The sequence below is a fragment of the Budorcas taxicolor genome, chromosome 2 (genome assembly GCF_023091745.1).
Source record: "Budorcas taxicolor isolate Tak-1 chromosome 2, Takin1.1, whole genome shotgun sequence".
Taxonomy (NCBI): Eukaryota; Metazoa; Chordata; class Mammalia; order Artiodactyla; family Bovidae; genus Budorcas; species Budorcas taxicolor.
The window spans coordinates 70,874,952-70,902,158 of NC_068911.1; the positions used below are offsets into that span (position 1 = coordinate 70,874,952).

The following is a 27,207-nucleotide window of genomic DNA, read 5'->3' on the forward strand; positions in this document are numbered from 1 at the left end:
AGTCGTGTCTGACTCTTGGTGCTGTAGCCTCCCAGGTTCCTCTGTCCACGGGATTTTCCAGGCAAGAATACTAGAGTGGGTTTCCATTTCCTTCTCCATAGGATCTTCCGGACCCAGGGATCGAACTCAGGTTTCCCGCATTGCAGGCAGACTCTTTACCATCTGAGCCACCAGGGAATCCTAAATCACTTTGCAGTACACTTGATAATAGCACATAGTAAATTAAACATACTTCAGGTTCAGTTCAGTTCAGTTCAGTCACTCAGTCATGTCTCTTTGCGACCCCATGAACCACAGCACGCCAGGCCTCCCTGTCCATCACCAACTGCCAGAGTCTACCCAAACCCATGTCCATTGAGTCGGTGATGTCATCCAACCATCTCATCCTCTGTCGTCCCCTTCTCCTCCTCCTCTCAATCTGTCCCAGCATCAGTGTCTTTTCAAATGAGTCAGCTCTTTGCATCAGGTGGCCAAAGTATTGGCGATTCAGCTTCATCATCAGTTCTTCCAATGAACACCCAGGACTGATCTCCTTTAGGATGGACTGGTTGGATCTCTTTGCAGCCCAAGGGACTCTCAAGAGTCTTCTCCAACACCACAGTTCAAAAGCATTAATTCTTCGGCGCTCAGCTTTCTTTATAGTTCAACTTTCACATCCATAAATGACTACTGGAAAAACCATAGCCTTGACTGGACGGACCTTTGTAGACAAAGTAATGTCTCTGCTTTTTAAGAAAGGTTAAATGGCCTGGTTCAAAATTGGGAAAGGAATACATCAAGGCTGTATATTGTTATCATGCTTATTTAACTTATATACAGAGAATATCATGCGAAATTCCAGACTGGATGAAGCACAAGTCTGAATCAAGGTTGCTGAGTGCTTGCTTCCAAGCACATATACTAAAATTGGAGGGATACAGGGAAGATTAGCAAGGCCCCTGCCCAAGAATGCAAATTCATAAAGCATTCCATATTTTTGATGTTTGACAGGAAACAACAAAATTTTGTAAAGCAATTATCCTTCAATTAAAAATAAATAAATTTTAAACAAAGATTGCTGGGAGAAATATCAATAACCTCAGATATGCAGATGATACCACTCTAATGGCAGAAAGAGAAGAGAAATTAAAGAGCCTCTTGATGAAGGTGAAAGAAGACAATGCAAAAGCTGGCTTAAAACTCAACATTCAATAAACAAACATCGTGGCATCCAGGTCCATCACTTCATGGCAAATAGATGGGGAAACAATGACAGTGACAGGCTTTATTTTTGCCTTATCCACAATCGATGTGGATGGTGACTGCAGCCAGGAAATTAAAAGGCGCTTGCTTGTTGGAAGCTATGACAAACCTAGACAGCACATTAAAAAAGCAGAGACATTATTTCCTGACTTTGCTGTCCATATAGTCAAAGCTATGGTTTTTCCAGTAGTCAGGTACCAATGTGAGAGGTGGACCATAAAAAAGGCTGAGTGCCAAAGAATTGATGCCTTCAAACTGTGGTGTTGGAGAAGACTCTTGAGAGTCCCTTGGACTGCAAGGAGATCCAAACAGTCAATCCTAAAGGAAATCAACCCTGAATATTCACTGGAAGGACTGACGCTGAAGCTGAAGCTCCAATACTTTGGCCACCTGATGTGAAGAGATGACTCATTGGAAAAGACACCCCCGATGCTGGGAAAAACTGAAGGCAGGAGAAGGGGACAAAAGAGGACAAGATGGTTGGATGGCATCACTGACTCAATGGACATGGGTTTGAGCAAACTCCTGGAAATAGTGAAGGACCAAGAATCCTGGTGTGCTGCAGTCCATGACATTGCAGAGCTGGACACGACTGAGAGACTGAACAACGACAAAACTCCTTCTGGGTGAGCACCAGTATAGGCCCAGACACACATGAAAATGTACTATAAAAGTTTTCCAATTATCTGGTTTTCTACTCACGTTTCAGTACCTGAGGTTTTAACCTTGCTTCTTTATCTTGAAATATAGCACACCAGATTTTAATTATAGTAGCTTACAATAGCTTTATAGCATTTTAGTATCTGGCAGAGACTGTTAATGGTTCCAGTATCTGTTACCCCCTTCTTTCCGTCTATAACAAGACTCTAAGCTTCTACCTGAGCATGTGACTCTCCATCTTTGTGTCCACCTACAACAGCACACATGTGTACTACTGGAAGGACATAGACTCTATTCCAAATAAAATGGAGAGTCATCACAGGGATTTGCACAGAGGAGTAACATGATCGGGCTATTTCTGTTGTCAGCAGGGATTTATTTGCTCATCAGCAAAACCTGGTGAGTACAACGCAAGGCATTTCTCAAATAGAACCAGATCAGAACTAAAGCTGCTCTACAGGTTGAGACTAGGATGACAGAGAACTGAGTGGGTGGCTCTCCCTTCGCTTCACTCCGGTTCTTCTAAACGTTTGGGTTTTACAGAAAGGGAAGGGGAATGGAAAGGGAAGGAGCCTGATGAGAGTTTTGGATCTTAGATTTATGAGACAGGATGCTATGCTGCTTCCAGAGATGTTGTTTTACTTTCTGGCAGTTGTTTTCTCATAAAACTTTGAGCTTCCTCATTGAAAAAGATTTCAAAGCTTCAGCTCATCTACTGCAATGGCCAGGAACATCTTTATTTATTACTTATGAGTAAAAACACAGGTTCAAAAATAAATACATTTTTTAAAAAGTAGGTTCACAGAAGGCGGATGTCATTATGGAAAGATGCCCAGTTAGAACTACTTTTTAAAACATTACAGGTGCACTGATGAAAAACACAAATAGGAAATACAAAGCCACAAAATGCACTGAAAGACTGAAGTTGTGTCCAGCCAAGAGAATAATGATAATTTATATGGGCACAATTTTGATTTAAACTTTCTAACAGTTCCGTGAACTAAGTGTGTGCTGTGATTTTGGTGGAGTTGAGGAAATGTTTGGACACAGTGGGGCTTCTAAACAGTGGGCAGTTTCAGCCCCAAACCTTCTAAGAGAGCTTCCTTCTTGTTTAAGAGACCAAGGTTATGGACACTGTCGTGTTGCCTTTCTAACTTCTTTTAAAAGCAAAGATTAAAAAAAAAAAAAAAAGGATACATTGTTAAACCAGTAACTTTGGGTTTCCATTCCTATTTAACGACCACTGGAAAATAATTGTATGTGTCCTTTGTGGTGCTGGAGAAGACTCTTGAGAGTGCCTTGGACTGCAAGGAGATCCAACCAGTCAATTCTAAAGGAAATCAGTCCTGAATATTCATGGGAAGGACTGATGCTGAAGCTGAAGCTCCAATACTTTGGCCACCTGATGCAAAGAAGTGACTCATTGGAAAAGGCCCTGATGCTGGGAAAGATTGAAGGTGGGAGGAGAAGGGGACGACAGAGGATGAGATGGTTGGATGACATCACCAACTTAATGGACATGAGCTTACTCAAGCTCCAGGAGTTGGTGATGGACAGGGAGACCTGGCGTGCTGCAGTCCATGGGGTCACAGAGAGTCGGACACGACTGAGTGACTGAACTGAACTCTGTGTTTTCTGGACCTGCTGTTAGGCCGAGTGGGAAATGTTATCCAAAAAAGTCTTATAAGTTCTTGGCTGAGCCTCCAAAAATAAATGTCTTTTACTAGAAATTAGAGGATATAAAAGCAGAAAGAAGCTCTAATAAGGACTGTATTTCAGAAACTTTTAAAAATTATGAAGAACAAAGTGCTCTAAAACTTCACTTTCAATGTATGTTTAAAATTCCCGAGTGGGATTATTTACCATTCTTTTCTTCTGTCTGATGTAAAGTCTCAGGTGGTAGTTAGTCAGTTTCAACCTCACCTCCCCATTTACTATCTGGAATTTTGAAGAGGTCCAAAATTATTGAAAATTTATACCCAAAATGCTTGTCAGTATTATTATTCTGAGAATGGGGTGTGTGTGTGTGAGAGAGAGAGAGAGAGAAAGAAGTGGAATAAAACGAATTATAAAGTGATTTTTTTAATCCTGTTATGCCAGGTGACTTTGAAAACCAGGATACTTTCTGTGAAAAAAAGGGATATAGATATTGGGCTAAAAAAGACTAGGTAAATACCCTGTGGAGCTTTTACCACTTCCTGACAATGCTGGGACCTTAGAAATTTTTAACTGTAATTATTTCTCTCCTGCATTTAGTATTTTTATTATTATGCATTTTAATTTTAGGCCTAGAAACATGGGACAATCTAGTAGCAATAAGCATCCGTAGTATCCAGACTATGGTCTTGAAATACCAGTTTTCACTGCAAGAAATCAGGGCTGCTTGGAGAAATGGCTGATTAAAGGTTTGAGGAAGGAAATGTTCAAGATGAATCAGGAGAATCTTGTCACACCAGACAGCAAAGGAATCATCAAAAACTACTGGAGTTGTGCCAAAAGGAACTGGGAAGCTATCTTCAGAGCCTTTCACTGGCCCATGATGATAAACAGAGCATCAATAAGAGTAACTGCAATGGACTGAAAGATGCTAAGTGTATTTAAATCCATGAGTTCATAATGATTTAAAAAACCAATAAATCTAATAAATCACCTTTGAAGGATGCTAACAACTATTCATTTTGCAAACAGATACATAAAGTTAGGAATCAAGCCATTTCTTCTACCTTTCCCATACAAACTATACCTCCAGATAAACAACTAGTAAGTGAAGGAAGATTTCTCTTTATAGAAATATTTCAACAAATACACCAAGAAGAGAGAGCACTGGAAATCACCATTTTGCAACCCCTAATGAATTAAGGATTGCGTATTGAGCATCTGTGGCTGCTAACATCTGAGACAATTATGTCTTTTGATGAAGGAACACACCACCACCTGTGAAGCAGTTTTGACCAAAACAAAAGAAAAATGAAATCTGAATCTGATTAAGCTTTTGGATTTAACTACAGACTTACAGGAAACATGGAGGACAGAGGAATATGCTAAACTACACAATAGGAACACAATCAGTACAATCTCAACCCTGGAAAAATGGAATAAATGATCTAGCTTCTTCAACAAATAAATTGCAAGGAGTTAAAGAAATAAATTATTTGTTCTAGTTCTGTGAAAAATATCGCTGGTAGCTTGATAGGGATTGCATTGAATTTGTAAATTGCTTTGGGTAGTATACTCATTTTCACTATATTGATTCTTCCAATCCATGAACATGGTATATTTCTCCATCTATTAGTGTCCTCTTTGATTTCTTTCATCAGTGTTTTATAGTTTTCTATATATAGGTCTTTAGTTTCTTTAGGTAGATATATTCCTAAGTATTTTATTCTTTTTGTTGCAATGGTGAATGGAATTGTTTCCTTAATTTCTTTTTCTACTTTCTCATTATTAGTGTATAGGAATGCAAGAGATTTCTGTGTGTTGATTTTATAGCCTGCAACTTTACTATATTCATTGATCAGCTCTGTAATTTTCTGGTGGAGTCTTTACTGCAAACAGTGAGAGTTTTACTTCTTCTTTTCTAATTTGGATTCCTTTTATTTCTTTTTCTGCTCTGATTGCTGTGGCCAAAACTTCCAGAACTATGTTGAATAGTAGCAGTGAAACTGGGCACCCTTGTCTTGTTCCTGACTTTAGGGGAAATGCTTTCAATTTTTCACCATTGAGGATAATGTTTGCTGTGGGTTTGTCATATATAGCTTTTATTATGTTGAGGTATGTTCCTTCTATTCCTGCTTTCTCAAGAGTTTTTATCATAAATGGATGTTGAATTTTATCAAAGGCCTTCTCTGCATCTATTGAGATAATCATATGGTTTTTATTTTTCAATTTGTTAATGTGGTGAATTACATTGATTTATTTGCAGATATTGAAGAATCCTTGCATCCCTGGGATAAAGCCCACTTGGTCATGGTGTATGATCTTTTTAATGTGTTGTTGGATTCTGATTGCTAGAATTTTATTGAGTATTTTTGCATCTATGTTCATCAGTGATACTGGCCTGTAGTTTTCTTTTTTTGTAGTATCTTTGTCAGGTTTTCCAAAGCAATCTTGAGAAAGAAGAATGGAACTGGAGGAATCAACTTGCCTGACTTCAGGCTCTACTACAAAGCCACAGTCATCAAGACAGTATGGTACTGGCACAAAGACAGAAATATAGATCAATGGAACAAAATAGAAAGCCCAGAGATAAATCCACACACATATGGACACCTTATCTTTGACAAAGGAGGCAAGAATATACAATGGAGTAAAGACAATCTCTTTAACAAGTGGTGCTGGGAAAACTGGTCAACCACTTGTAAAAGAATGAAACTAGATCACTTCCTAACACCGCACACGAAAATAAACTCAAAATGGATTAAAAATCTAAATGTAAGACCAGAAACTATAAAACTCCTAGAGGAGAACATAGGCAAAACACTCTCCGACATAAACCACAGCAGGATCCTCTATGATCCACCTCCCAGAATTCTGGAAATAAAAGCAAAAATAAACAAATGGGATCTAATTAAAATTAAAAGCTTCTGCACAACAAAGGAAAATATAAGCAAGGTGAAAAGACAGCCTTCTGAATGGGAGAAAATAATAGCAAATGAAGCAACTGACAAACAACTAATCTCAAAAATATACAAGCAACTTATGCAGCTCAATTCCAGAAAAATAAACGACCCAATCAAAAAATGGGCCAAAGAACTAAATAGACATTTCTCCAAAGAAGACATACAGATGGCTAACAAACACATGAAAAGATGCTCAACCTCACTCATTATTAGAGAAATGCAAATCAAAACCACAATGAGGTACCACTTCACACTAGTCAGAATGTCTGCAATCCAAAAATCTGCAAGCAATAAATGCTGGAGAGGGTGTGGAGAAAAGGGAACCCTCCTACACTGTTGGTGGGAATGCAAACTAGTACAGCCACTATGGAGAACAGTGTGGAGATACCTTAAAAAATTGCAAATAGAACTGCCATATGACCCAGCAATCCCACTGCTGGGCATACACACCGAGGAAACCAGAATTGAAAGAGACACGTGTACCCCAATGTTCATCGCAGCACTGTTTATAATAGCCAGGACATGGAAACAACCTAGATGTCCATCAGCAGATGAATGGATAAGAAAGCTGTGGTATATATACACAATGGAGTATTACTCAGCCGTTAAAAAGAATACATTTGAATCAGTTCTGATGAGATGGATGAAACTGGAGCCGATTATACAGAGTGAAGTAAGCCAGAAAGAAAAACACCAATACAGTATACTAACACATATATATGGAATTTAGAAAGATAGCAATGATGACCCTGTATGCAAGACAGCCAAAAAGACACAGATGTGTATAGCGGACTTTTGGACTCAGAGGGAGAGGGAGAGGGTGGGATGATTTGGGAGAATGGCATTGAAACATGTATACTATCATGTAAGAATCGAATCACCAGTCTATGTCCGATGCAGGATACAGCATGCTTGGGGCTGGTGCACGGGGATGACCCGGAGGGATGTTGTGGGGAGGGAAGTGGGAGGGGGGTTCATGTTTGGGATCGCATGTACACCCGTGGTGGATTCATGTCAATGTATGGCAAAACCAATACAGTATTATAAAGTAAAATAAAGTAAAAAAGTTAAAATAAATAAATAAATTAATTAATTTAAAAAAATAAAGAAAGAAGAGCTAGCTGGGGAACTTATAGATGAAGAGACCTTAAAAAGTTTTTCATGCATGTGAAAATAAAGGTTAATGTGCCCTTAAGCAAGTAGCCTAGATCTTGATCCTATTTCACTTGCAGTTTAAAAATAAGATTTGTGAGAAACAGCAACTTTCAAAATTTTGATATTTAGAGTCTTAATTAAGTCATACTTAAAATCATCTCCACAACTTTAATTATTTTGTAAAATAGTGTTTGCCGCCCCCTCAAAAGCAATGGCTTACATTTAATTACAATAAAATATTTCTCAGTCATACAACAGTGATTTGGAACTTGGAACCATTCCAGCTGAAATGTTTATCCTTCTTAATCCATTCTTGGTACATATATCAAGAGCAAAAAAAAAAAAAAAAAAAAGAAATTTTGCAGAAAACAGGAGCTGGAAATAAAACATCTCAGATCACAAACTATTTTTCAAGATCCTTCATGCACCTCCAGATACTTTTCTGTAAAACTGATACCATCATCCTCCAGAAATGTTAGACCCTGAGAAGACTAAGATGGGATTCATGATCTCAAAATTAGCCGAGAGACATAATATGCACATATAAATGTTAAATTCTTTAAATGTGACAATGGGAGTTGTACTGCGGCTGAAACCGTTAGGAAAGAATTTCCAGTGGTTAGGCTTAAGTCAGGATTTTATAAGACCTGGACAAGCTGAAAAGGGAGGTAAAGATGATCCTAACTGTTCTCATCTGTTCATAAAAGAGCTCTCTAAAGTACTACTGGATAAAAAAAAATATTGGTTCAGCATTAAATGCAGATATTCTTAAAGGCAATAAAATTGTCTATAATTCAGTTACAGGATGAAATAGTCTATAATTCAGTTGTTTCATTAATTCAGAAGCTTAATTGTTCTTCAATTCAACTGGCCCCAATTCAAGCAGCTTTACCATATATACAGTGATTTATTTATTTTTATTGAAAATACAAAGTAATATTAAAGAAAAGTATTTAAATAATTTAAAAATCATTCCATATCCCCTACACTAACACAGTGAATTTCAGTTCTGCATATTACTTTCCACATGCATGAAGATTTTATAGTCATAATGATAGTGTACATATCATTTTATATTGTGTTTACTTTACTTATCATATCACAGACATGTCCACGTTTCTATACAGTATTCTGAACAATTATTTTAATGGCAGTATAAGACTTCACTCTTTTTATTAACCCAACTTTCTTCTTTGACATTTAGATTATTTCCAATTTTTTGTTATTGAAAATAATGCAGACGTAAGCAGCCTCATGCATTTATCTTTCTGTTTGTTTGTTATGCTTTAGGTTACAATATCAAGGAGTAAAATTTATGAGGAAAAGATATGGTCATTATTATGGCCCTTTTTATGTAGTACCATATTTATTCCCAAAGGGTTATATCTTTTTAAAATGCCTTTTGAAATGAATACATTAAACAGGTTCCTTCTAAAATTTAAAAATAAGTCAGAAGAATTAGGTAGTTTTACAGTTACATATTTAAGGTTAAAAATAAGTATTGCCTCTTAAAAAATGATGAGTGTGGGTAGATGATCTAACAGATTTTACTAAGTTTAGGTGAGTTAAGCAATGCTTCCTTCCAAACTTTTCTCAAGTCATGGCACACTTGGAAAGTGATATGGTGGGTATGATGGAGAAAATGGACCAAGATGCTTCTGGCCCAGAAGCTGCAGCCACCCAGACCACCTCAGGCAACCCCAAGAGATGTGGGATCCATGTCTAGGCACCTCTGTCACCCAAAGTACCAGTGTGCCTGGGAAGGGAAGCTCTAACTGACAGTGGGTTAAGTGACTCAATCCAGTTCACAAAATCTAGTTAGTGGAAAATGAATTCAAATTTCTTTTCATTAATGTATTTTCTACTATATTACAATGTTCTACAAGCTTTCCAGCTCAAAGTTCAATTTCATATGCAGACACATATCTATACTTATGAACAAAGAGCATTTTCTAACATGCTTAAATTAAAGATACCTAAACTAGCAATTTACATCAAAGCTGAAAATTAAAAATAGTTCTTAGGATCAGCAGATATTCAACTACTTTCTCTGCAGTTTTTCGTATTTTCATTCTTTTAGTTTATAAACTCTATGAATAGTAATAATCTTCTGCACAGTATCTTGTATATCTCTGTTGTCAGTAAATAATCATAACAATAAATAATACATACTATGAAAGAAAAACACTAAAGTCCATTCTAAATAATTCTAAAGGTGAAAAAAAAGCTTAAGTGTTGATTTTGTAGAGGTAGAGAATATTCCTCCTTGTATTTCAAATTCCTTGCTAGCTAAGTGGAAACAATGTACACTATTACATTACAGGATCGTAAGAGATACCTCATTCCACAGAATGATTTTGACCTACACCCAGTGTTGCTGCTACCAGGAGAAAAAATTTGCTACAAAGGCATTTCACCTTTGACCAAGTGTCCAGCATTCCAAATCACCTTTGATGAGCAAAGATTATAGGTGTTGACTCCATTGATTTATTCAACTGTAAATATACAAAAGATTTTTCTTGACCATTAATCACTAGGTTGAGGTGTAGAGTGGGGGTTAGGAATAAGAATTTACCTATTATGTGCCAGGCCACAGTAACAAGTAAGAGACTCCAAACCCTACATTCTTTTCTTACTACCCCATGAAACAGTGACTACTTGGTCATTTCTTTGGACGTGATCAGACATTATACACACACACACACCCATGGGACCTCATGGCACTTGGAAGATTACCCACAATTTCCCACTTATTAAGATCTGGATCATATTTCTCAATGCTCTGAAGATACGTCCCCTTTGAGTAGGAATAGCCCCCAGTGACGTAAATGCATCCATTCATGATGACGGCACCACACTCCATCCTCCTTTCCATCATGGGCGCGATCTCTCTCCACTCATTCTGTTCAGGGTCATAGCATTCTGCGATTGTAGTTTGTCCACCAACTAGATAGAGCTTATTTTCAAATGGGACTGAACACAGTCCATATTCTATTAAAAAGAAAAAAGAAAGCACATTTTTATTAGGGTAAACAAACAGAAGAGATACCTCAGGGTAGTGATGTAATAATGCTTTACAATTTGGCTTACAAAAATAGAGTAGTTGTGACATTTTGATTCCAGCACACACTACTGCAACATGGACCCTTAAAATCTGCTCCCAGGTTCAGATGACTAGTTCCTGCCACTGTCTTTCAGATTATCCTTAAACTGGCTTCTCAGGGTGCTGGGAAGAACTCATCCTCAGACCACTACCCTTCTGGGAACTTCCCAGCACAGGCACCTTTTCTCTATGCCTGTGTGTAAAAGGTGTAGCAGCAGAGTCCCTCTGCCATGAACATGTCCTAGGTAACCGGTGTAGGATCGTTCGGGCCTTAGCAGCTAACCCTCAACTGGTACGTGCTGCCACAGATGCTTGCCTCTTTCATACTGCTGGTTAAGTTTAGGACACAAGAAGTTAGAGAAACACAAGCCAGTTTGCTAGGGGAACTACAGTCTGTGACCTTGAGAAGCTGTGGAAGGTGCTCAAAGGCAGAAGGCTGCTGTGTGAAGTCTGTCTCCTGGAGCTGGGAGTCCACTTCTTGGGGCTGAGCCTTCCAGGCTGTTTCAATTTCTTCATTTTATCTCCCCCTCCATATTCAAACCTGCTGGCTGTTCAAGGCCCTGGGATCTCTGGCAACCTCACTTCCTCTCCCTTCTTCCAGGGCTGTGTCTAGGATGAGGCAAGTGATGTGCCTAGAGCACAAACCATGACGAGGTGCTTCCTCTCCGAGTGACTCCTTCCGTTTTGGGCCTCAGGTGTCTCACTTGCCTGACGCTAGTCCCAGCCCTGTTTCTAACATCCCAGCCCTTAGTGCTCACATCTCTCCCAGCCTGGGAGTTCATTCTGTGGAATGTCAACTACAGACCTGAAGGAAGAGCAGGAGTTGTCAGTGGGATGAATATTATAGCAAACAAATGAAGAGTTAGCTTTCCACTGCTGAGCTGTTTCTTCTGTCTGGAAGTCTTTCCTTTGCATAGCTGCCTGCTTCTCGTCATGCAGTTCTCATCTTACTGTCAACTCCTCACTGGGCTTTCCCCTGTCATCCAACCTGCAGGAACCAGTCAGCTGTCTCTACCACATCACCCTACTTTAATTCTCTCTGTAGTATGTCCCACGATCTGATGTGGTTCCTGTTTACAGTCTCTCTCTTCCTTCCAGCAGTGCAGGAACTGTGTCCTGCCCAATGCTCCATCCTATTTGGAGGATGGCAAATGTCTGGCACCTTGTAAGGACTCAGTAAACGCTTGTTGGATCAATGAATGAATTGTACCTTGTACCCTCTGTGCCCAAATATGCACTCCCAATACTTCATGGAAAAAAAACTTATAAGGCCTTCTTTAAAAAGAAAGAATGCACAACCATTCTTTGATTTCCCCTGTAAGTAGGGAAGACAGGTTCTTATCAGTAAAGCTGTTGCTATTTAGGCTTCAAACCATAAGGATAAGTCTGAGAAGATTGGTATTTCTGCTTTGAGTCCACGTGCTGATGTTCTCCAGTTTCTGACATCCAAGAATTCTCCCACTTCTGAAAACCCATTTATTCCTTTTCAGTTAAATAAATGTAGAATTTTTATAGGACTTCATTAGTTTTTGAGTACTTGTGACATATTATTTATATAAATTATGAGTCATTCTGTTAAATGGTTACTGTGAAAATTAATGATGATACAAAAATTTTATCAGTTGGTATAAATGATTCAACAGTGAGCTTAGTAGGCTATTTTTAAACTATTCAGATCTTGCCAAAAAAAATCATCATTTTGTGACTCAGGTTAAAGAAGACTCTCAATCTTTCCATAGCAACAAAAATGTCCAAAATAAAGTGACTCCTGGGCTCTCTATTCTGAGTCATTGATGTATGTATCTGGTTTTGTGCCAGTACCATACTCTTTTGATTAATGCAGTTTTGTAGTATAGACTGAAGTCACTGATTCCTCCAACTCTGTTCTTTTTCAAGAGTGTTTTGGCTATTCAGGGTCTTCTGTTTTTCCATACAAATTTTAACATTATTTATTCTAGTTCTATGAAAAATACCCTTGGTGTTCTGATAGGGATTGCACTGAATCTGTAGACTGCCTCAGGATAAATGTGGTCATCTTAACAATATTAATTCTTCCAATCCATGAACACAGTATATCTTTCCATCTGTTTGCGTCATCTTCAATTGTTTTCATCAGTGCTTCCGTTTTCTGAGCACAGGTCTTTACCTCTTAGGCAGGTTTATTCCCAGCCATTTTATTTTATTTTTTGATGCAATGGTAAATGAGATTGTTTATTTAATTTCTCTTTCATTGTTAGTGTATAGAAATGCAATAGATTTCTATATGTTAATCCTGTATCCTTATGAGCAATTACTCTACATCAGATGAGGCAAGAATATACAATGGAGAAAAAAAAAGTCTCTTCAATAAGTGGTGTGCTGGGAAAACTGGACAGCTACATGGAAAAGAATGAAATCAGAAGGTTGGCTCACACCATATACAAAAATAAACTCAAAATACAGTGAAGACTTAAATGTAAGGCTATTTACTATAAAACTCTTAAAACATAAGCAGAACACTCTTTAACATAAATTGCATCAAGATCTTTTTCAATCCACCACTTAAAGAGTTCAGTTCAGTCGCTCAGTCATGTCCGACTCTTTGCAACCACTTAGAGTAATGAAAATAAAAACAAAAATAAGCAAATGGGACCTAACGAAACTTAAAAGCTTTTGCACAGCAAAGGAAGCATAAACAAAATGAAAAGACAACCCTCAGAATGGGAGAAAGTATATGCAAATGAAGCAACTGACAAAAGATTAATCTCCAAAATACACAAGGAGCTCATGTGACTCAATATCAAACAAACAAACAACCCAATCAAAAAATGGGCAGAAGATCTAAACAGACATTTCTCCAAAGAAGACATATGGCTAAAAAGCATATGAAAAGATGTTCATTATCACCAATTATTAGAGACATGCAAATCAAAACCACAATGCAGTATTACCTCACACTGGTCAGCATAGCTATCATCAAAAAATCTATAAACAATAAATGCTGATGAAGATGTGGAAAAAATAGAACCTTCCTATATTGTTGGTGGGAATGCAAAGTGGTATAGCCACTAGGGAAAACAGCATGGAGGGTCCTTAAAAAACTAATCATAGAACTACCATATCTTCCAGAAATCCCATTCCTAAGCATACATCTGGAGAAAACCATGCTTTGAAAAGATACATGCACCCCAATGTTCACTGTAGCACTATTTACAATAGCCAAGACATAGAAGCAACTTACTGTCTATGGAGACATGAATGGATAAAGGTGATATATTTATACAATTGAATATTACTCAGCCATAAAAAGGAATAAAATAATGGAACATAGGTAGATCTAGAGATAATCATATTAAGTGAAGGAAAATAGACAAAGACAAATACCATGTGATATCACTTACACGTAGAATCTAAAAAAATGATACAAATGAACTCATTTACAAAATAGAAATAGACTCACAGACACAGAAAACACACTATGGTTACCAAAGCGGGTAGTGTAGTGGGGAGATAAGTAGGAGTTTGGGGATGAACATATACATACTACCATATATAAAACAGGTGAACAACAGGACCTTATTGGATAGCACAGGTAACTCTACTCAATACTCTGTGAATGGTCTATGTGGGGAAAGAATCTAAATGAGAGTGGAGACATACATGTATATAACTGGTTCACTGTGCTGTATACCTGAAACTAACACAATATTGTAAATCAATTAAACTTCATTAAACATGAACAAATAAACATTTTTTAAATGACAAAGCCAAAAACACAATGGATGAACAGATAAAAAAGATATGGTGTGTGTGTGTATATATATATATATATATATATACATATATATATATATATATATATATATATATATATAAAGGAATACTATTCCACAATAAAAAAGAATGAAATTTTGCCATTGGCAACAATGGATGGATTTGGAAAGTATTCGGGCTTCCCAGGTAGCACTAACAGTAAGGAACTCTCCTGCCAATGCAGGTAAATGTAAGAGATGCAGGTTCTATCCCTGAGTTGGGAAGATCCCCTGGAGGCGGGTATGGCAACTCACACCAGTATTCTTGCCTGGAGAATCCCTTGGACGGAGGAGCCTGGTGGGCTATGGTCCATAGGGTCCCAAAGAGTCAGATAGGACCGAAGCAACTTAGCACACATGGAGAATATTATGCTAAGTGAAACAAGGCAGACAAAGACAAATACTGCACGAATCACTTATATGTGGAGTCTAAAATATAAAACAAGCTAGCGACTACAACAAAAAAGAGCTAGACTCGCAGACTAGAGAAGAAACTGGTGGCTACCAGTGGGGAAAGGGAGTGGGGGAGGAGCAAGATGGGGCGGGAGACTAAGAAAGTGCCAACTATTATGTATAAAATAAATAGCTAGAAGGATATATTGTAAAACACAGGGGATACAGCCAATATTTTATAATAACTCTAGAGTATAAAAATTTTTTAATTATAAATCACTGTTGTACATCTAGAACTTATATTGTGCATAAACTACATCTCAGTTTTTAAAAAGTATAAAAATAAAGTGATTCCTGGTATTTTTTCCCATTACCCAAATGCAACATAATGTTCTATTATAGTTGGTGGAGACCTGCTCAGCTGTAACTGACTTTTTTCTTATTGGTTACTCTATGAAGCTACTGAGGCTAAGGTACTGTATCTTGTTTATCGAGCTCCTAGCACTATACACAGTATTAGAAAGCACTCAGCAAATATCTGTTGGACAAACGAATGAATGAGCAATTTCAAACCCAGTATGAAAATAGCTCAGAGTTTACACACAAATGTTCACTATAAAAACATGGCAGTCGATATTCAGTTTTACAAGAGTGATCGGAACAAAGCCACGCAGGCATCTGGAAACAACCATAATATTTTCAGGTATTCAATATCCACTTAAAAAAAAATGCTTTAAAAATTTTACCTAAGATTTTTTTTCTCACTGAAAAGAACTGTAAAGCTTATCTAATCTAACTTCCTTATTTTGCTGGAAAGTAAGACCCAAGAGCTTAAGCTGCTGCCCAAGATTAGACAAGTAAATAACCGGCAGAGCCAAGAGAGAACATTCTCCCCACTGGACACAGCTCTCCACGGATTTTTCTTCCCTATCTCTTACTGCTTCTCCTGGGTTCTTCACACATTCTTCTTTCTTTCTCAGCTCACCCTTTAACTAACGCTGTTTCTCAAGATTCTGCTCATTTATGTGTTGTTAGTCCCAACCTCCCAAGGCATCTTATTCACCTCCACACCTGGCCATCATCTCTAAGCAAACAATGCCCAGGTCTCTGTATTTACCCACGTTCTTCCTCCTACTGCAGAACCACACTTCTCATTGCTTTCTGGACAGCTCTTCTAAGTTGTGTTAGTTGTCCAGTCGTGCCCAACTCTTTGCAACCCCATAGACTCTAGCCCAGCAGGCTCCTCTGTCCATGGAGTTCTTCAGGCAAGAGTGCTGGAGTGGGTTGCCATTCCCTTCTCCAGGGGATCTTCCCAACCCAGGGATTGAACCTTGATCTGCACTGCAGGCAGATTCTTTACTGTCTGAGTAACTAGTTCTTGACATTTCACTCAAAACTGAGCTCGTCATCCCTCCACTTCTCCCCTCCCATTGGTTGCTACTTCAGTGCTGCCAGTCAATGAGCCAGACAGTCTTGCCCTTATCTCCAATGTCCAATCACCCAAGGGGGGTGATCACTACCATTCAATCAGTGGTGAACCTGTACTATTCCTCACACCTGCCTGTTTTCCACTCCTACCACTGCAGGCTCTCAGTACTTCTCCCCTGGCCTATTATAGCTTTAGTAGGCCTCCCTGCCATCTTTCTCCCAGTCTACTCTCAAAGGAACTCTTTTCTTAAAACTAAAACTGACAGTGCAGCCTTCTCTTGCTCTGAAACTTGGGCAGTTCTCTATTTTTAAAGTTTACGCCCCAATGTTCATCGCAGCACTGTTTATAACAGCCAGGACATGGAAACAACCTAGATGTCCATCAGCAGATGAATGGATAAGAAAGCTGTGGTACATATACACAATGGAGTATTACTCAGCCGTTAAAAAGAATACATTTGAATCAGTTCTGTTGAGATGGATGAAACTGGAGCCAATTATACAGAGTGAAGTAAGCCAGAAAGAAAAACACCAATACAGTATACTAACACATATATATGGAATTTAGAAAGATGGCAATGATGACCCTGTATGCAAGACAGCCAAAAAGACACAGATGTGTATAGCGGACTTTTGGACTCAGAGGGAGAGGGAGAGGGTGGGATGATTTGGGAGAATGGCACTGAAACATGTATACTATCATGTAAGAATCGAATCACCAGTCTATGTCTGATGCAGGATACAGCATGCTTGGTGCTGGTGCACGGGGATGACCCAGAGGGATGTTGTGGGGAGGGAGGTGGGAGGGGGGTTCATGTTTGGGATCGCATGTACACCCGTGGTGGATTCGTGTCAATGTATGGCAAAACCAATACAGTATTGTAAAGTAAAATAAAGTAAAAATAAAAATTAAAAAAAAAAAAGATCACTTGTAGAGATATACATGCAGTGTGTTTTAGAAGGAAATGTTACTATAGTAAAAAAAATAAATAAATAAATCTTTGAAAATGTTAAAATAAATAAATAAATAAAGTTTACGGAGGCCACTCAAAGCCCTCCGTGACATGATTTTCAAATGAACTTTGTCACTCAGTCTCTCACTCTTCCCTCTTGCACCTCACGCACACCTCTACTCCCAAGAACTGGAGTAAACCTGGAAATTTCCCACCAGCATTCCTTCATTGGCTAACTTTCTGCCAGAAAGCCTAACTCATAAGAACCTACTCCTGGAAGCCTTCTAAGATTGTCAGATTCCCCTTAACCAGACTGACGCTCTCTCTACCCTCAATCTCAAAGCACTCATTTGTAAGATTGTCTTGTGTTCCTGTTACGTATGTGTATTTACTACTATATTCTGACTTTCTGTGGCAGTAAAATTAATCATCTTTAATATCTCACGTAATAACTATCAATAGAATGGTATCTTTCCCAAGGTAGTGAAGTGAAGTGAAGTGAAGTCACTCAGTCGTGTCCGACTCTTTGCGACCCCATGGACTGTAGCCTGCTCAGGCTCCTCTGCCCATGGGATTCTCCAGGCAAGAACACTGGAGTGGGCTGCCATTTCCTTCTCCAGGGGATCTTCCCAACCCAGGGATCGAACCTGGGTCTCCTGCATTGCAGGCAGACGCTTTATCCTCTGAGCCACCAGGGAATGTTATCTTGAATTTGATGGAATTATACTCCCCTGTCTTTCAACTATACAAAGCAATCACACTTAAAAGCATTAAGAAAAAAGATAACATTTATATTACCTTTTAAAAATAATAACAGTCATTTAGTTGCAGTCTATGCTACATATCTATTAGGTAGACTCATGACTGGCATTTTACAGTCCTCAGGAGGTGCTCCTAAAATGTATGGGAAGCATGTTATTGTTGTTCAGTTACTAAATCACGTCTGACTCTTGCGACCCCATAGTCCTCCTCTGTCCATGAGATTTCCCAGTCAAGAATACTGGGGTGGGTTGCCATTTCCTTTTCCTGGAGATCTTCCCAACCCAGGGATGGAACTGCGTTTCCTACATTGGCAGGCAGATTCTTTACCACTGAGCCACCTGGGAAGCCCCATAGGAAGCATGAGTTGCTATAATTCAGAGGATGTAGATCCAAACGCTTCCCAGGGCCAAGGAGATAACAGGTTAGCCGAATGAAGCAGGCTAGGGGTAAGAAATACAGCAGCCCCCCCACCCCCGCAAGGTCTATGATGTGATAAGCATGGAATAGACTCTGGTGAAATGGAAGCCTCATCTGAAGGGAATAGCCACTACCTGGCCCCAGTGATTGCTGCCAGGAAGGAATAAGATCCAAGGTTGACAGATCTTGCAATTTTCCTAAAGGCCAGAAATAATGATTTTTATTTGAAATCTCCTAAATTTTAAATATTGATAACAAGCCAGTTAAAAAATATTTTGAACACTGTGAGAGCCAAACAGAAGATATACAACATAGGTGATAATATGATATCTTCATTTCTCATTTTATGTTCAACATGAATTAAAATGCTCCATGTGGAATTCTATGTTCCCAGGAATTGATACTGTAATTTAATATTCATTTCTGACTGATTTTTCAATTTGCCATGGCTTTACATCCTTTAGCTTAAGTCTTACTAAGCCACCTGGAGTGGCTCTCCATCAGTCAACAGCCATATCCAGTTTAACTGTGTTATGGAAGATTTATTTTTAAAGGAATCCCTTTATGAAATATAAATTAAGCTTCTAATTTAGACAACTGCCCTCTGATTTGTTGATCTGACTTTTCATATGTTGGATTTTCTTTGTAAAGGTAAGTCAGAATAATATCTAACTTATAAGGTTAACATGAGGATCAAATGAAGTAACAGTGTAGTTGTGCAGAGCATGGGCTCCCAGCCAGGCTGCCTGGATCTGAAACTCACAACAGCCTGAGCTAGCTGACCATGGGCAACCTATTCACTGTCTGTGTGCCTCAGGGACCTATAAAACAGTAAGTTGTATCTAGTTCACAGGACTGCTGTGGCTCAGATGGTGAGGAATATGCCTGCAATGCACGAGACCTGGGTTTGAGCCCTGGGTTGGGAAGATCCCCTGGAGAGGGCATGGCAACCCACTCCAGTATTCTTGCCTGGAGACTCCCATGGACAGAGGAGCTTGATGGGCTACAGTCCGCGGGTTTGCACAGAGTTGGACATGACTCAGTGATTAACACTTTCACTGGATTAATACATGTGAAAGTACCAGAAAAGTTAGTGCCTGACACATACTTGGGCTTCCCTGGTGGCTCAGAGGGTAAAGCATCTAAACTTAGCTATTACAGGCATACCTTGAAGAAACTGAAGTTCAGTCAGAACATAGTAATAAAGTGAGCATCGCAATAAAGGGTCCACATGTATTTTTTGGTTTCCCAGGGCATAAAAAGTTATGGTTACACTATACTGTAGTCTATTAAGCGTGCAATAGCATAATGTTTTATGTCTAGAAAAACAATAAATGTATGTTAATTTTTAAATGTTTTATTGCTAAAAATGCCAATTCAATTAGAATAGAATATCAAAGATCACCAGAACAAATATAATAATTACAAAAAAGTTTGAAAACATGGTGAGAATTACCAAAATGTGACAGGACACAGTGAGCAAAGGCTGCTGGGAAAATGCCACTGACAGAATTCCCAAGGCAGGGTTGCCACAGACCTTCAATGTGTACAAAATGCAATATCTACCAAGCACACAAAAACAAGGCATGCCTGTATTCAATATGATGTTATTCTCTACTATAATTTCACTAGTTATCACAGAAAGTTGTGGGGATTCTAGGATAATATATCTGAACTACTAGGAGATGGATCACCACCTCCACGATGTCTTCAAGAGCCAGGACAGCGTCTGGCTGATTGTTGCGAAAGTCCTCCTGTACATGGAGACACAGCCCCAGATTCAGGTGTGCTCGCCCTGAACTGTGAGGTGACGCACATGATGCACGGTCGAACTAGCTGCATTGGTTAAGAGCAGGAGAGCTTGCTCCCTTCCAGAGAGGCAGACCACTTACTGGTTATGCCACAGGTTAATGCGCTCAAACTTCCTGACTTTAAATCCTGACCCACCACTTCCAAACCGTGACCTTGGCAAAGCTGCTTACCCCTTCTAAGCCTCCATTTTCAAATATGTAAAACGGGTAAACAATACCAACTCACAGGGTTGTAGTTAGAATTTAAGGTAGTATTTCATGCCAAGTGCTTAGGCAGTACTTGACCTATGGAAAGTGCTCAAGAATGTTAGCTATTACTATTATTCTCGGATGGGTCAAGCTTGTGAATTTTGATTATGCTCTCCAGTGACTGACATAGCAGCCTGATGCCATATGGAAAATGATTCAAAGTAGTAAAGTGATACGGTGACATGAAACTTTCCTAATGAAAAGAATCTTAACCAGATGGTATAACTGTAACAAGTTTATGCTTTCCCCTGAGCCTTACCCAAAGAGACAAGCCAAAGAACAAAGGACACCACAGAAGGCAGGCCATTCTTTGTGGGCAGACAAGATCCTGGGATGACTGTTAAGGCCGACAGACAGCCCTGCTCATCACAGGAGTAAGTGCTTCACACCTATTGAAACCCAGAAAGGACATGCTTCTTTAAGAAAAAAAAAAAATCATCTCCTAAAAGGAATTAACAGATATCCTTTCCAACTATTTGACAGACTAGTGTTTTTACCTGTCCATAAAAATTCTGTTTTCTGTAACACATGTATTAAATGAAAAAAAAATACAACTAAGGAATAGGAAACAGAAGAAAAGAAGCTTTGTTAAAAAATTTTTTTAAAGAACTAATACTTTTAACCACACAGGCTTAAAATATTTGTCATGTAAAGACATCAGGGAAAGTATCTGTAGATGTCCTCAAATTGGAATAAGTTAATTATGATTGTTATCAGATAACATGTGACTATTTGGGGCTTTTTAATTATACCCAAGTGTAGTCTACTATAAATTTAGCACTGTCTGCTGCTGCTGCTGCTAAGTCACTTCAGTCGTGTCCAACTCTGTGCGACCCCATAGACAGCAGCCCACCAGGCTCCCCAGTCCCTGGGATTCTCCAGGCAAGAACACCAGAGTGGGTTGCCATTTCCTTCTCCAATGCATGAAAGTGAAAAGTGAAAGCGAAGTCACTCAGTCGGGTCCGACTCCCGGCGACCCCATGGACTGCCGCCCACCAGGCTCCCCCGTCTACTTCCAGCATATTCTTAGCCATCTTTTATGCTGATAAGCGGCATCACAACATGTGCAATTTGAGACAGTAATTTGTTACCTGGATGCGGGCTGGAGGTGATGAGGCTCCATTCATTGATATCTGAATTGTAGCTCTGGACCTTGTCATAGGTGCAGCTGCCTCTGTACCCGCAGTGGCCGCCAATGACGTAGATAACTTCATGCAAGACACAAGCAGTAGCATTTCCCACACCTGTGTGTTAAATTAAAATCACGTCTTCAGATTGGTCTTTTTGTTTTGCAATGAATATTGGACTAAGTTTATTATTGCTTTTGTTAATATGGACATTAGACACAAGGCATTAGCCTAGGAGTTATGAAGGATAGAAAAAAAATTTTTTTAAAGCTTCCTCAGTTTTTTTTTTTTTTTTTAAGGGAGAGGTGAGACATTAATACAAATAATTAGAATGCAGGGTAAAGAACTCCTGTGAGTGTTCAGAGCAAGGAGACATTGCTTTGTCTAGGGGAATCACGGCAGAATTTGACCTGGGCCTTGGTAGGTAGCCTTTGGCAGGTAGAGGTAAGAGAAAGCCATCCGAAGAGGAGGGAAAGGAGAACATAAAGACTCATTGGGCAATGTCATGTAGCCCGGATTGATTGCCAGCACTTGAGCAGGTAGGTGGCACTCTGGTGCTGTCGTGTGGGAATTAAAGCTGACGTGGTAAATTGAAGCTGACACGGCAAAAGGTCCTCATGCCTGACTAAGAAACATACAATTAATTCGGCAGGACATTTTAAACAGAGGAAGAGAGGGACTACAGAAATAGAAGGGCAAGAGTCAGAAAGAGAGAGGTATTGGCGCAGGTGCAAAGTACTGAGGGTCTGACTTAGACTGGGCCTTGAGTATGCGGGAAGGATACCGAGGTAAGAGACACAGAGGAACAGATGGGCCTCAAAGACTGACTGCATCTAAGACTCATTCTGAGGTCCTGAGCGCAGAAAACTGGGAAACATCGATGCCACAGAAAAACAAAGAGGAAGTGGATTCATCAGGGGAAGAAGACACGAGCAAGAAAAAAGTGAAAAGAAAGTGCTCAGTCATGTCCAACTCTTTGCGACCCCATGGACTGTAGCCTACCAGGCTCCTCCGTCCATGGGATTTTCCAGGCAAGAGTGCTGGAGTGGGTTGCCATTTCCTTCTCCAAGGGAGAAAGATGAGGAGGCTCATTTTAGTTGAAAACGCCAGGTTAGTCTTTTAAGCAACATTTTACGTAGCCCATTCTGAGCAAGGTGCAGTTCAATCTGCCTGTACATTTCTACTCCAAAACAAAAGCGAGTTTGTAAGCAGTGCAGTTATGATGAAGGAGAAAAAAGTTAGGATTTTCTAAACAGCCAAGTATTTGTTTTTAATGAATCTTTTTGGCTGTACCGAGTCCCACATGGGATCTTACTTCCCCCACCAGGTACTGAACCCACCTCCCGTGCACTGGAAGCTTGCAGTCTTAACCGCTGGACCGCCAGGGAAGTCCTAAACAGTCAAGTATTTATCTCTTCTCTGTACATGACTAAACTAAAAAAGGAAATGAATTTGAAATTTGACTCTGCCCAATTTCGGTGCTCCTGACTGGGGAAAGCTGCTAGTTCACTTCATGACTACAAAATAAAACAAGTTGGGGAACATAGTGCTATTCTTCCTAGAGACAAATGGGAAACTTAAAGTTCAGCACGAGTCCACCCATCAGAACCAGCACTTGCGAAAAGTGCACATAACTGACAAAAGTGTTACCCTTCCCGGGGATGGTCAGATATAATCAAGAATCAAAATTTAAGTTAAAAAATATAAAGTAAAATAAAGTAAAGTAAAAATAAAAAGTAAAGTAAAGTAAAATAAAGTAAAAAGAAAAATTAAAAAAAATATATATATAAAACTCTGGAATTTCAGACCCAGCTAGGAGGTAGGGGAGGACTTCAGTGTAAGAGGATCTTCCATTCCACTCAAGGCTAAGGTGAGAACACTTGCGGCTTTCTTTACGGTGTAGACACCCTTGCTGCATTTTTCTTTCCAGAAACATGGTTTCAAATAAGGTTTAACAACATTTCATAAAGTAATACATTTCAACCCTCAAAGAAATATACTCTAAACTACAAAACCACTGAATCTGTGATCTTATCATTAAGAAGCAGAGGCAGAAATATAGCTAGGTTTACAACAGCTGCTAAAATAATCTGAACTTTCTTTGTTTCTTTCATAGGAAAGGAGTTAGGATATTTAGAGCCACTCTAGGGAGGAGAATTAGTAAATGGGGGAGTCAAGCTCAGGCAGAGTGAAAACCAGAGCAGCAACAGCACTGAGCTTGAAGCCACGTCTCCCATGCTGCCAACTACTGCGGAAACTTTGGGCATGCAGGAGAGAGGCTGGAATTGAATATGAAAGATACTTCTGCCCTATCAAAGCTGACATGTTCTTCTATAAGGATGGTCATGACAGGACTTCCCTAGTGGTCCAGTGGTTAAGACTCTGTGTTCCCAGTGCAGGGACACAGGTTCAGTCCTTGGTCAGGCAACTAGATCCCAATGCTGCAATAAAGGTCAAAGATTCCACGTGCCACAACTACGACCCAGCACGCCAAATAAATAAGCATCTTAAAGTGTTCATGACCATCATGCCTAACCCTTACTGAGTGCTTACTCTATGCCTGTCACTGCTCTAAGTGATTCACATGCATAAATTAAACTAATCCTCTCAAACCCTAAACCATGTAATGTTGTTACCCCCATTGTACAGATGGCAAAACTGGGGCACAGGGAGATTAAACCATTTGCCTAAGCTCACCAGCAAGTAAGTGAGAGGTTAAGATTTAGACCCAGGCAGCTTGGCCTCAGAAGCAGTGTGCCTGGTCACAAGACCATTTTGTGTCTCAGGCTTCCTGTTCTCATCCAAGGATCACACCGGGTCAGATTCCCAGGCCAGGTCAGATTCCCACACCCTCGCTAGCATTAAAAAAGAAACAGAAAGGCCTGGGAAGAAACATCTGGGATAAAATGACTCAAATTTAGTTACAACCTACCAGTTTGTGTGCAACTCCCCAGCACCGATGAATATATGTAATGAAATAAATGAGATTACAGCTTAACTTTTCTTCCAGTAGGAGGGAACAACAACAAGGCTAATCTGGTACCAAACACAGCGAAAAATACAGTGCCTATCAGACAAATACTGAGACCCAATTGTGTGCATCGCTGTGTGGGCCGCGTGCAGAAGACAGGGGATCTGCCCCTCTCCTCTACCCTCTAAGATATGACTGGAATCACAAAGAGCAGAGGCTATGTGTCCTCTAGTTTTTGAAAGAATGTAATTTGTTATACCCTACAGGGACCAAACCTTTCAAGGTTTTAATGAAAGACCTTTTAAAAGACAGACGATCAAATGAGAAAAAAAAAAAAAGGTGAATATTTAAAAGCAAGACTCAAAAAGCTTTGATTTCAAGAGCAAACAAAATAATAATAATAATAAATAAACATGAATAAAACTACCCAGCTTTTCTCTTCATTTAGCCTTTGATTTAAATATAAATTCTTGACTGAAAGCAAGATGTAGATTCAAAGAGGCTCTAGAGTAGGTACAATGAATTAGATTGTTTTCTTATAAAAATAACATTTCTTTTCCAGCCTGGGTAGCATACTCTGACCAAATAACTCTCAGTCAAGTTGAGGACTGCTGTATTATATTTTTACTTAGAACATTCTAGGTAGCATTACTTGATTTGTATAATCCAACTATAGCTCCAAGGTAGCATTCCAAAGTGATAAATTTTTTATAATGTTATCTGTGAAAGACCCTTTGTCTAATCTCAAACACCTAAAAAATACAGAATAAACACGGTCTGCACTTACCTTTAATCATGTTTGCAATAGGAATCCACTTCTCTTTCAATGGATCATAGAACTCAGCCTCTTCTGCTGGAGCCCCTTTTCTGTAACCACCTAAAGCATAGACACAGCCACCCAAGGTGACTGCACAGTGGTAATACCTGGCATTGAGCATTGGCAAACCTTCTGTCCATTCATCACCTTCACTGTTATAGATCCACACTGTATCAAGAGCTTCAATGTTATCAGTTCTGTAACCTCCGGTTACATAAATATTGGGTCCCAAACATGTAACACCATAACTCTCCCTAGTATAATCTGGTATTTCTGCCCCTTGGATCCAAACATTTGTCAAAGGATCCCATATGTGTACCTCTGATAAAGGGTGCCAGTAATAGCCTCCAATGATATACATTGTGGCTGTGGATCGCTGAGAAATCTCTTTATGCATGGGATTCAAAGCATTGTATATTAGAGATCGGATCTTATTTTCAGTTAATAGGCAGCTTCTTTGAAGGCCTAAAGCTGTTTTTAAATACACTGGATCTATATCTATGTTGATATAGCTTAATAGATTATATAGGCATTCAATTCGATTTTCTACATCATGAGCAGTCCACTTAATAACTGGCTCTATGACAGCTTCTTCTCTCCAAACACTGAGATTCTTTCTGGACAAGATAAAGAGAAACTTTTCAAGGCTGATTTCCAGAAATTCTTCTTGTTGCCATACTTCCTTAAACCTTGAGCACAGAATTCTTCGAGATTCCTTCTCTAGTTCCGGACACACATGAAATTCTGCAAAGGAGTGCATTCCAATACAATTATCAATATCCAAGTGCCTTACCAAAAACTGCTCACATGCTTTCTTCACTGAAAGGAACTGTAGCAGATCAGCTGCTTCAAGCAGGCTTTGAACATTTCTTTTAGTTATCTCAATTTGGGAAGTGTACGCATAATTTACAAGGCCTTCCAAGATATCATGGTGGATGCCAGAGATCTTTATTTTATTTTTAAATTTTTCTTTCATGTCAGCTGTGAACATTGCCTTAAAATAATTGCTGCAAGCAGCTAAAACAGCTCGGTGACAACGGAAGATTATGCCTGAAGGACACTGAAGGGTAATATCAGTAAATAATCCATCCAAGTAAAATGTTCTGAATGCATCCAGAAAATCCACTGGATGCGTGGTATCCTTGAAAAGGTAAATATAATCTTCTTGTCCTTTTAGCGCCATGGCTGCAATAAACATGAAACAAACGTGTTTTCAATTTTGTATATTATCCCAGGTAATCAGTGCCCAATATTCCTGTCATTACAATGATTGATTAACATCGAATATACAAAACTAGATAGGCTAAGTTTAGCAGTCTAAGTCACAAATGCAAAACGTGGATAGACTATTTCATAATTTATATGACGGTCAATTTAATTTCAGGGTAGCTCGTAGTCTGATATGAGGCCCCCAGATTGTTCAGTGGTCCTCTCAAGAAGAGATACTGATTTGCTACCCCATTCACCCAATGTCTTCAATCTGCCCCGAGTTAGCGGTCCTAGAGAGAGCTCACATTTGACAATCCAAGCGTCCAAGAGATCACCTCACTCGAGGCTGGACCTTGGCCGGCCCCAATTCAACCTTTCCCCCGAGCTCCGTCTTCAAGTCGCATCGATTGCCAGGAAAGGGATGATAGAAATGTAACAGATTAGAAGAAATCTCGGAAAAGGGAAACCCTGTGCCTTTCTGCTCAAGGAAGGACAGACAG

General features: G+C 39.3%; 1 protein-coding gene, 1 non-coding gene and 1 pseudogene across 2 annotated transcripts; 1 reads left to right on the top strand and 2 right to left on the bottom strand.

Annotated features, from left to right (window-relative positions):
- Positions 1-877: 877 nt before the first annotated feature.
- LOC128044001 (uncharacterized) lies at positions 878-978 on the top strand (annotated as a pseudogene).
- Positions 979-10,356: 9,378 nt separating this feature from the next.
- On the bottom strand, positions 10,357-26,681 carry KLHL23 (kelch like family member 23). The gene is made up of 3 exons (XM_052654031.1): positions 25,469-26,681; positions 21,675-21,827; positions 10,357-10,667 (listed from the first exon to the last, which is right to left on the bottom strand). Exons 1-3 carry the CDS (start codon positions 26,679-26,681, stop codon positions 10,357-10,359), a joined length of 1,677 nt encoding a protein of 558 aa, XP_052509991.1.
- Positions 17,971-18,042, bottom strand: TRNAC-GCA (transfer RNA cysteine (anticodon GCA)). Its single transcript has one exon. It is a non-coding gene; the product is annotated as a tRNA-Cys (tRNA).
- Positions 26,682-27,207: the final 526 nt, after the last annotated feature.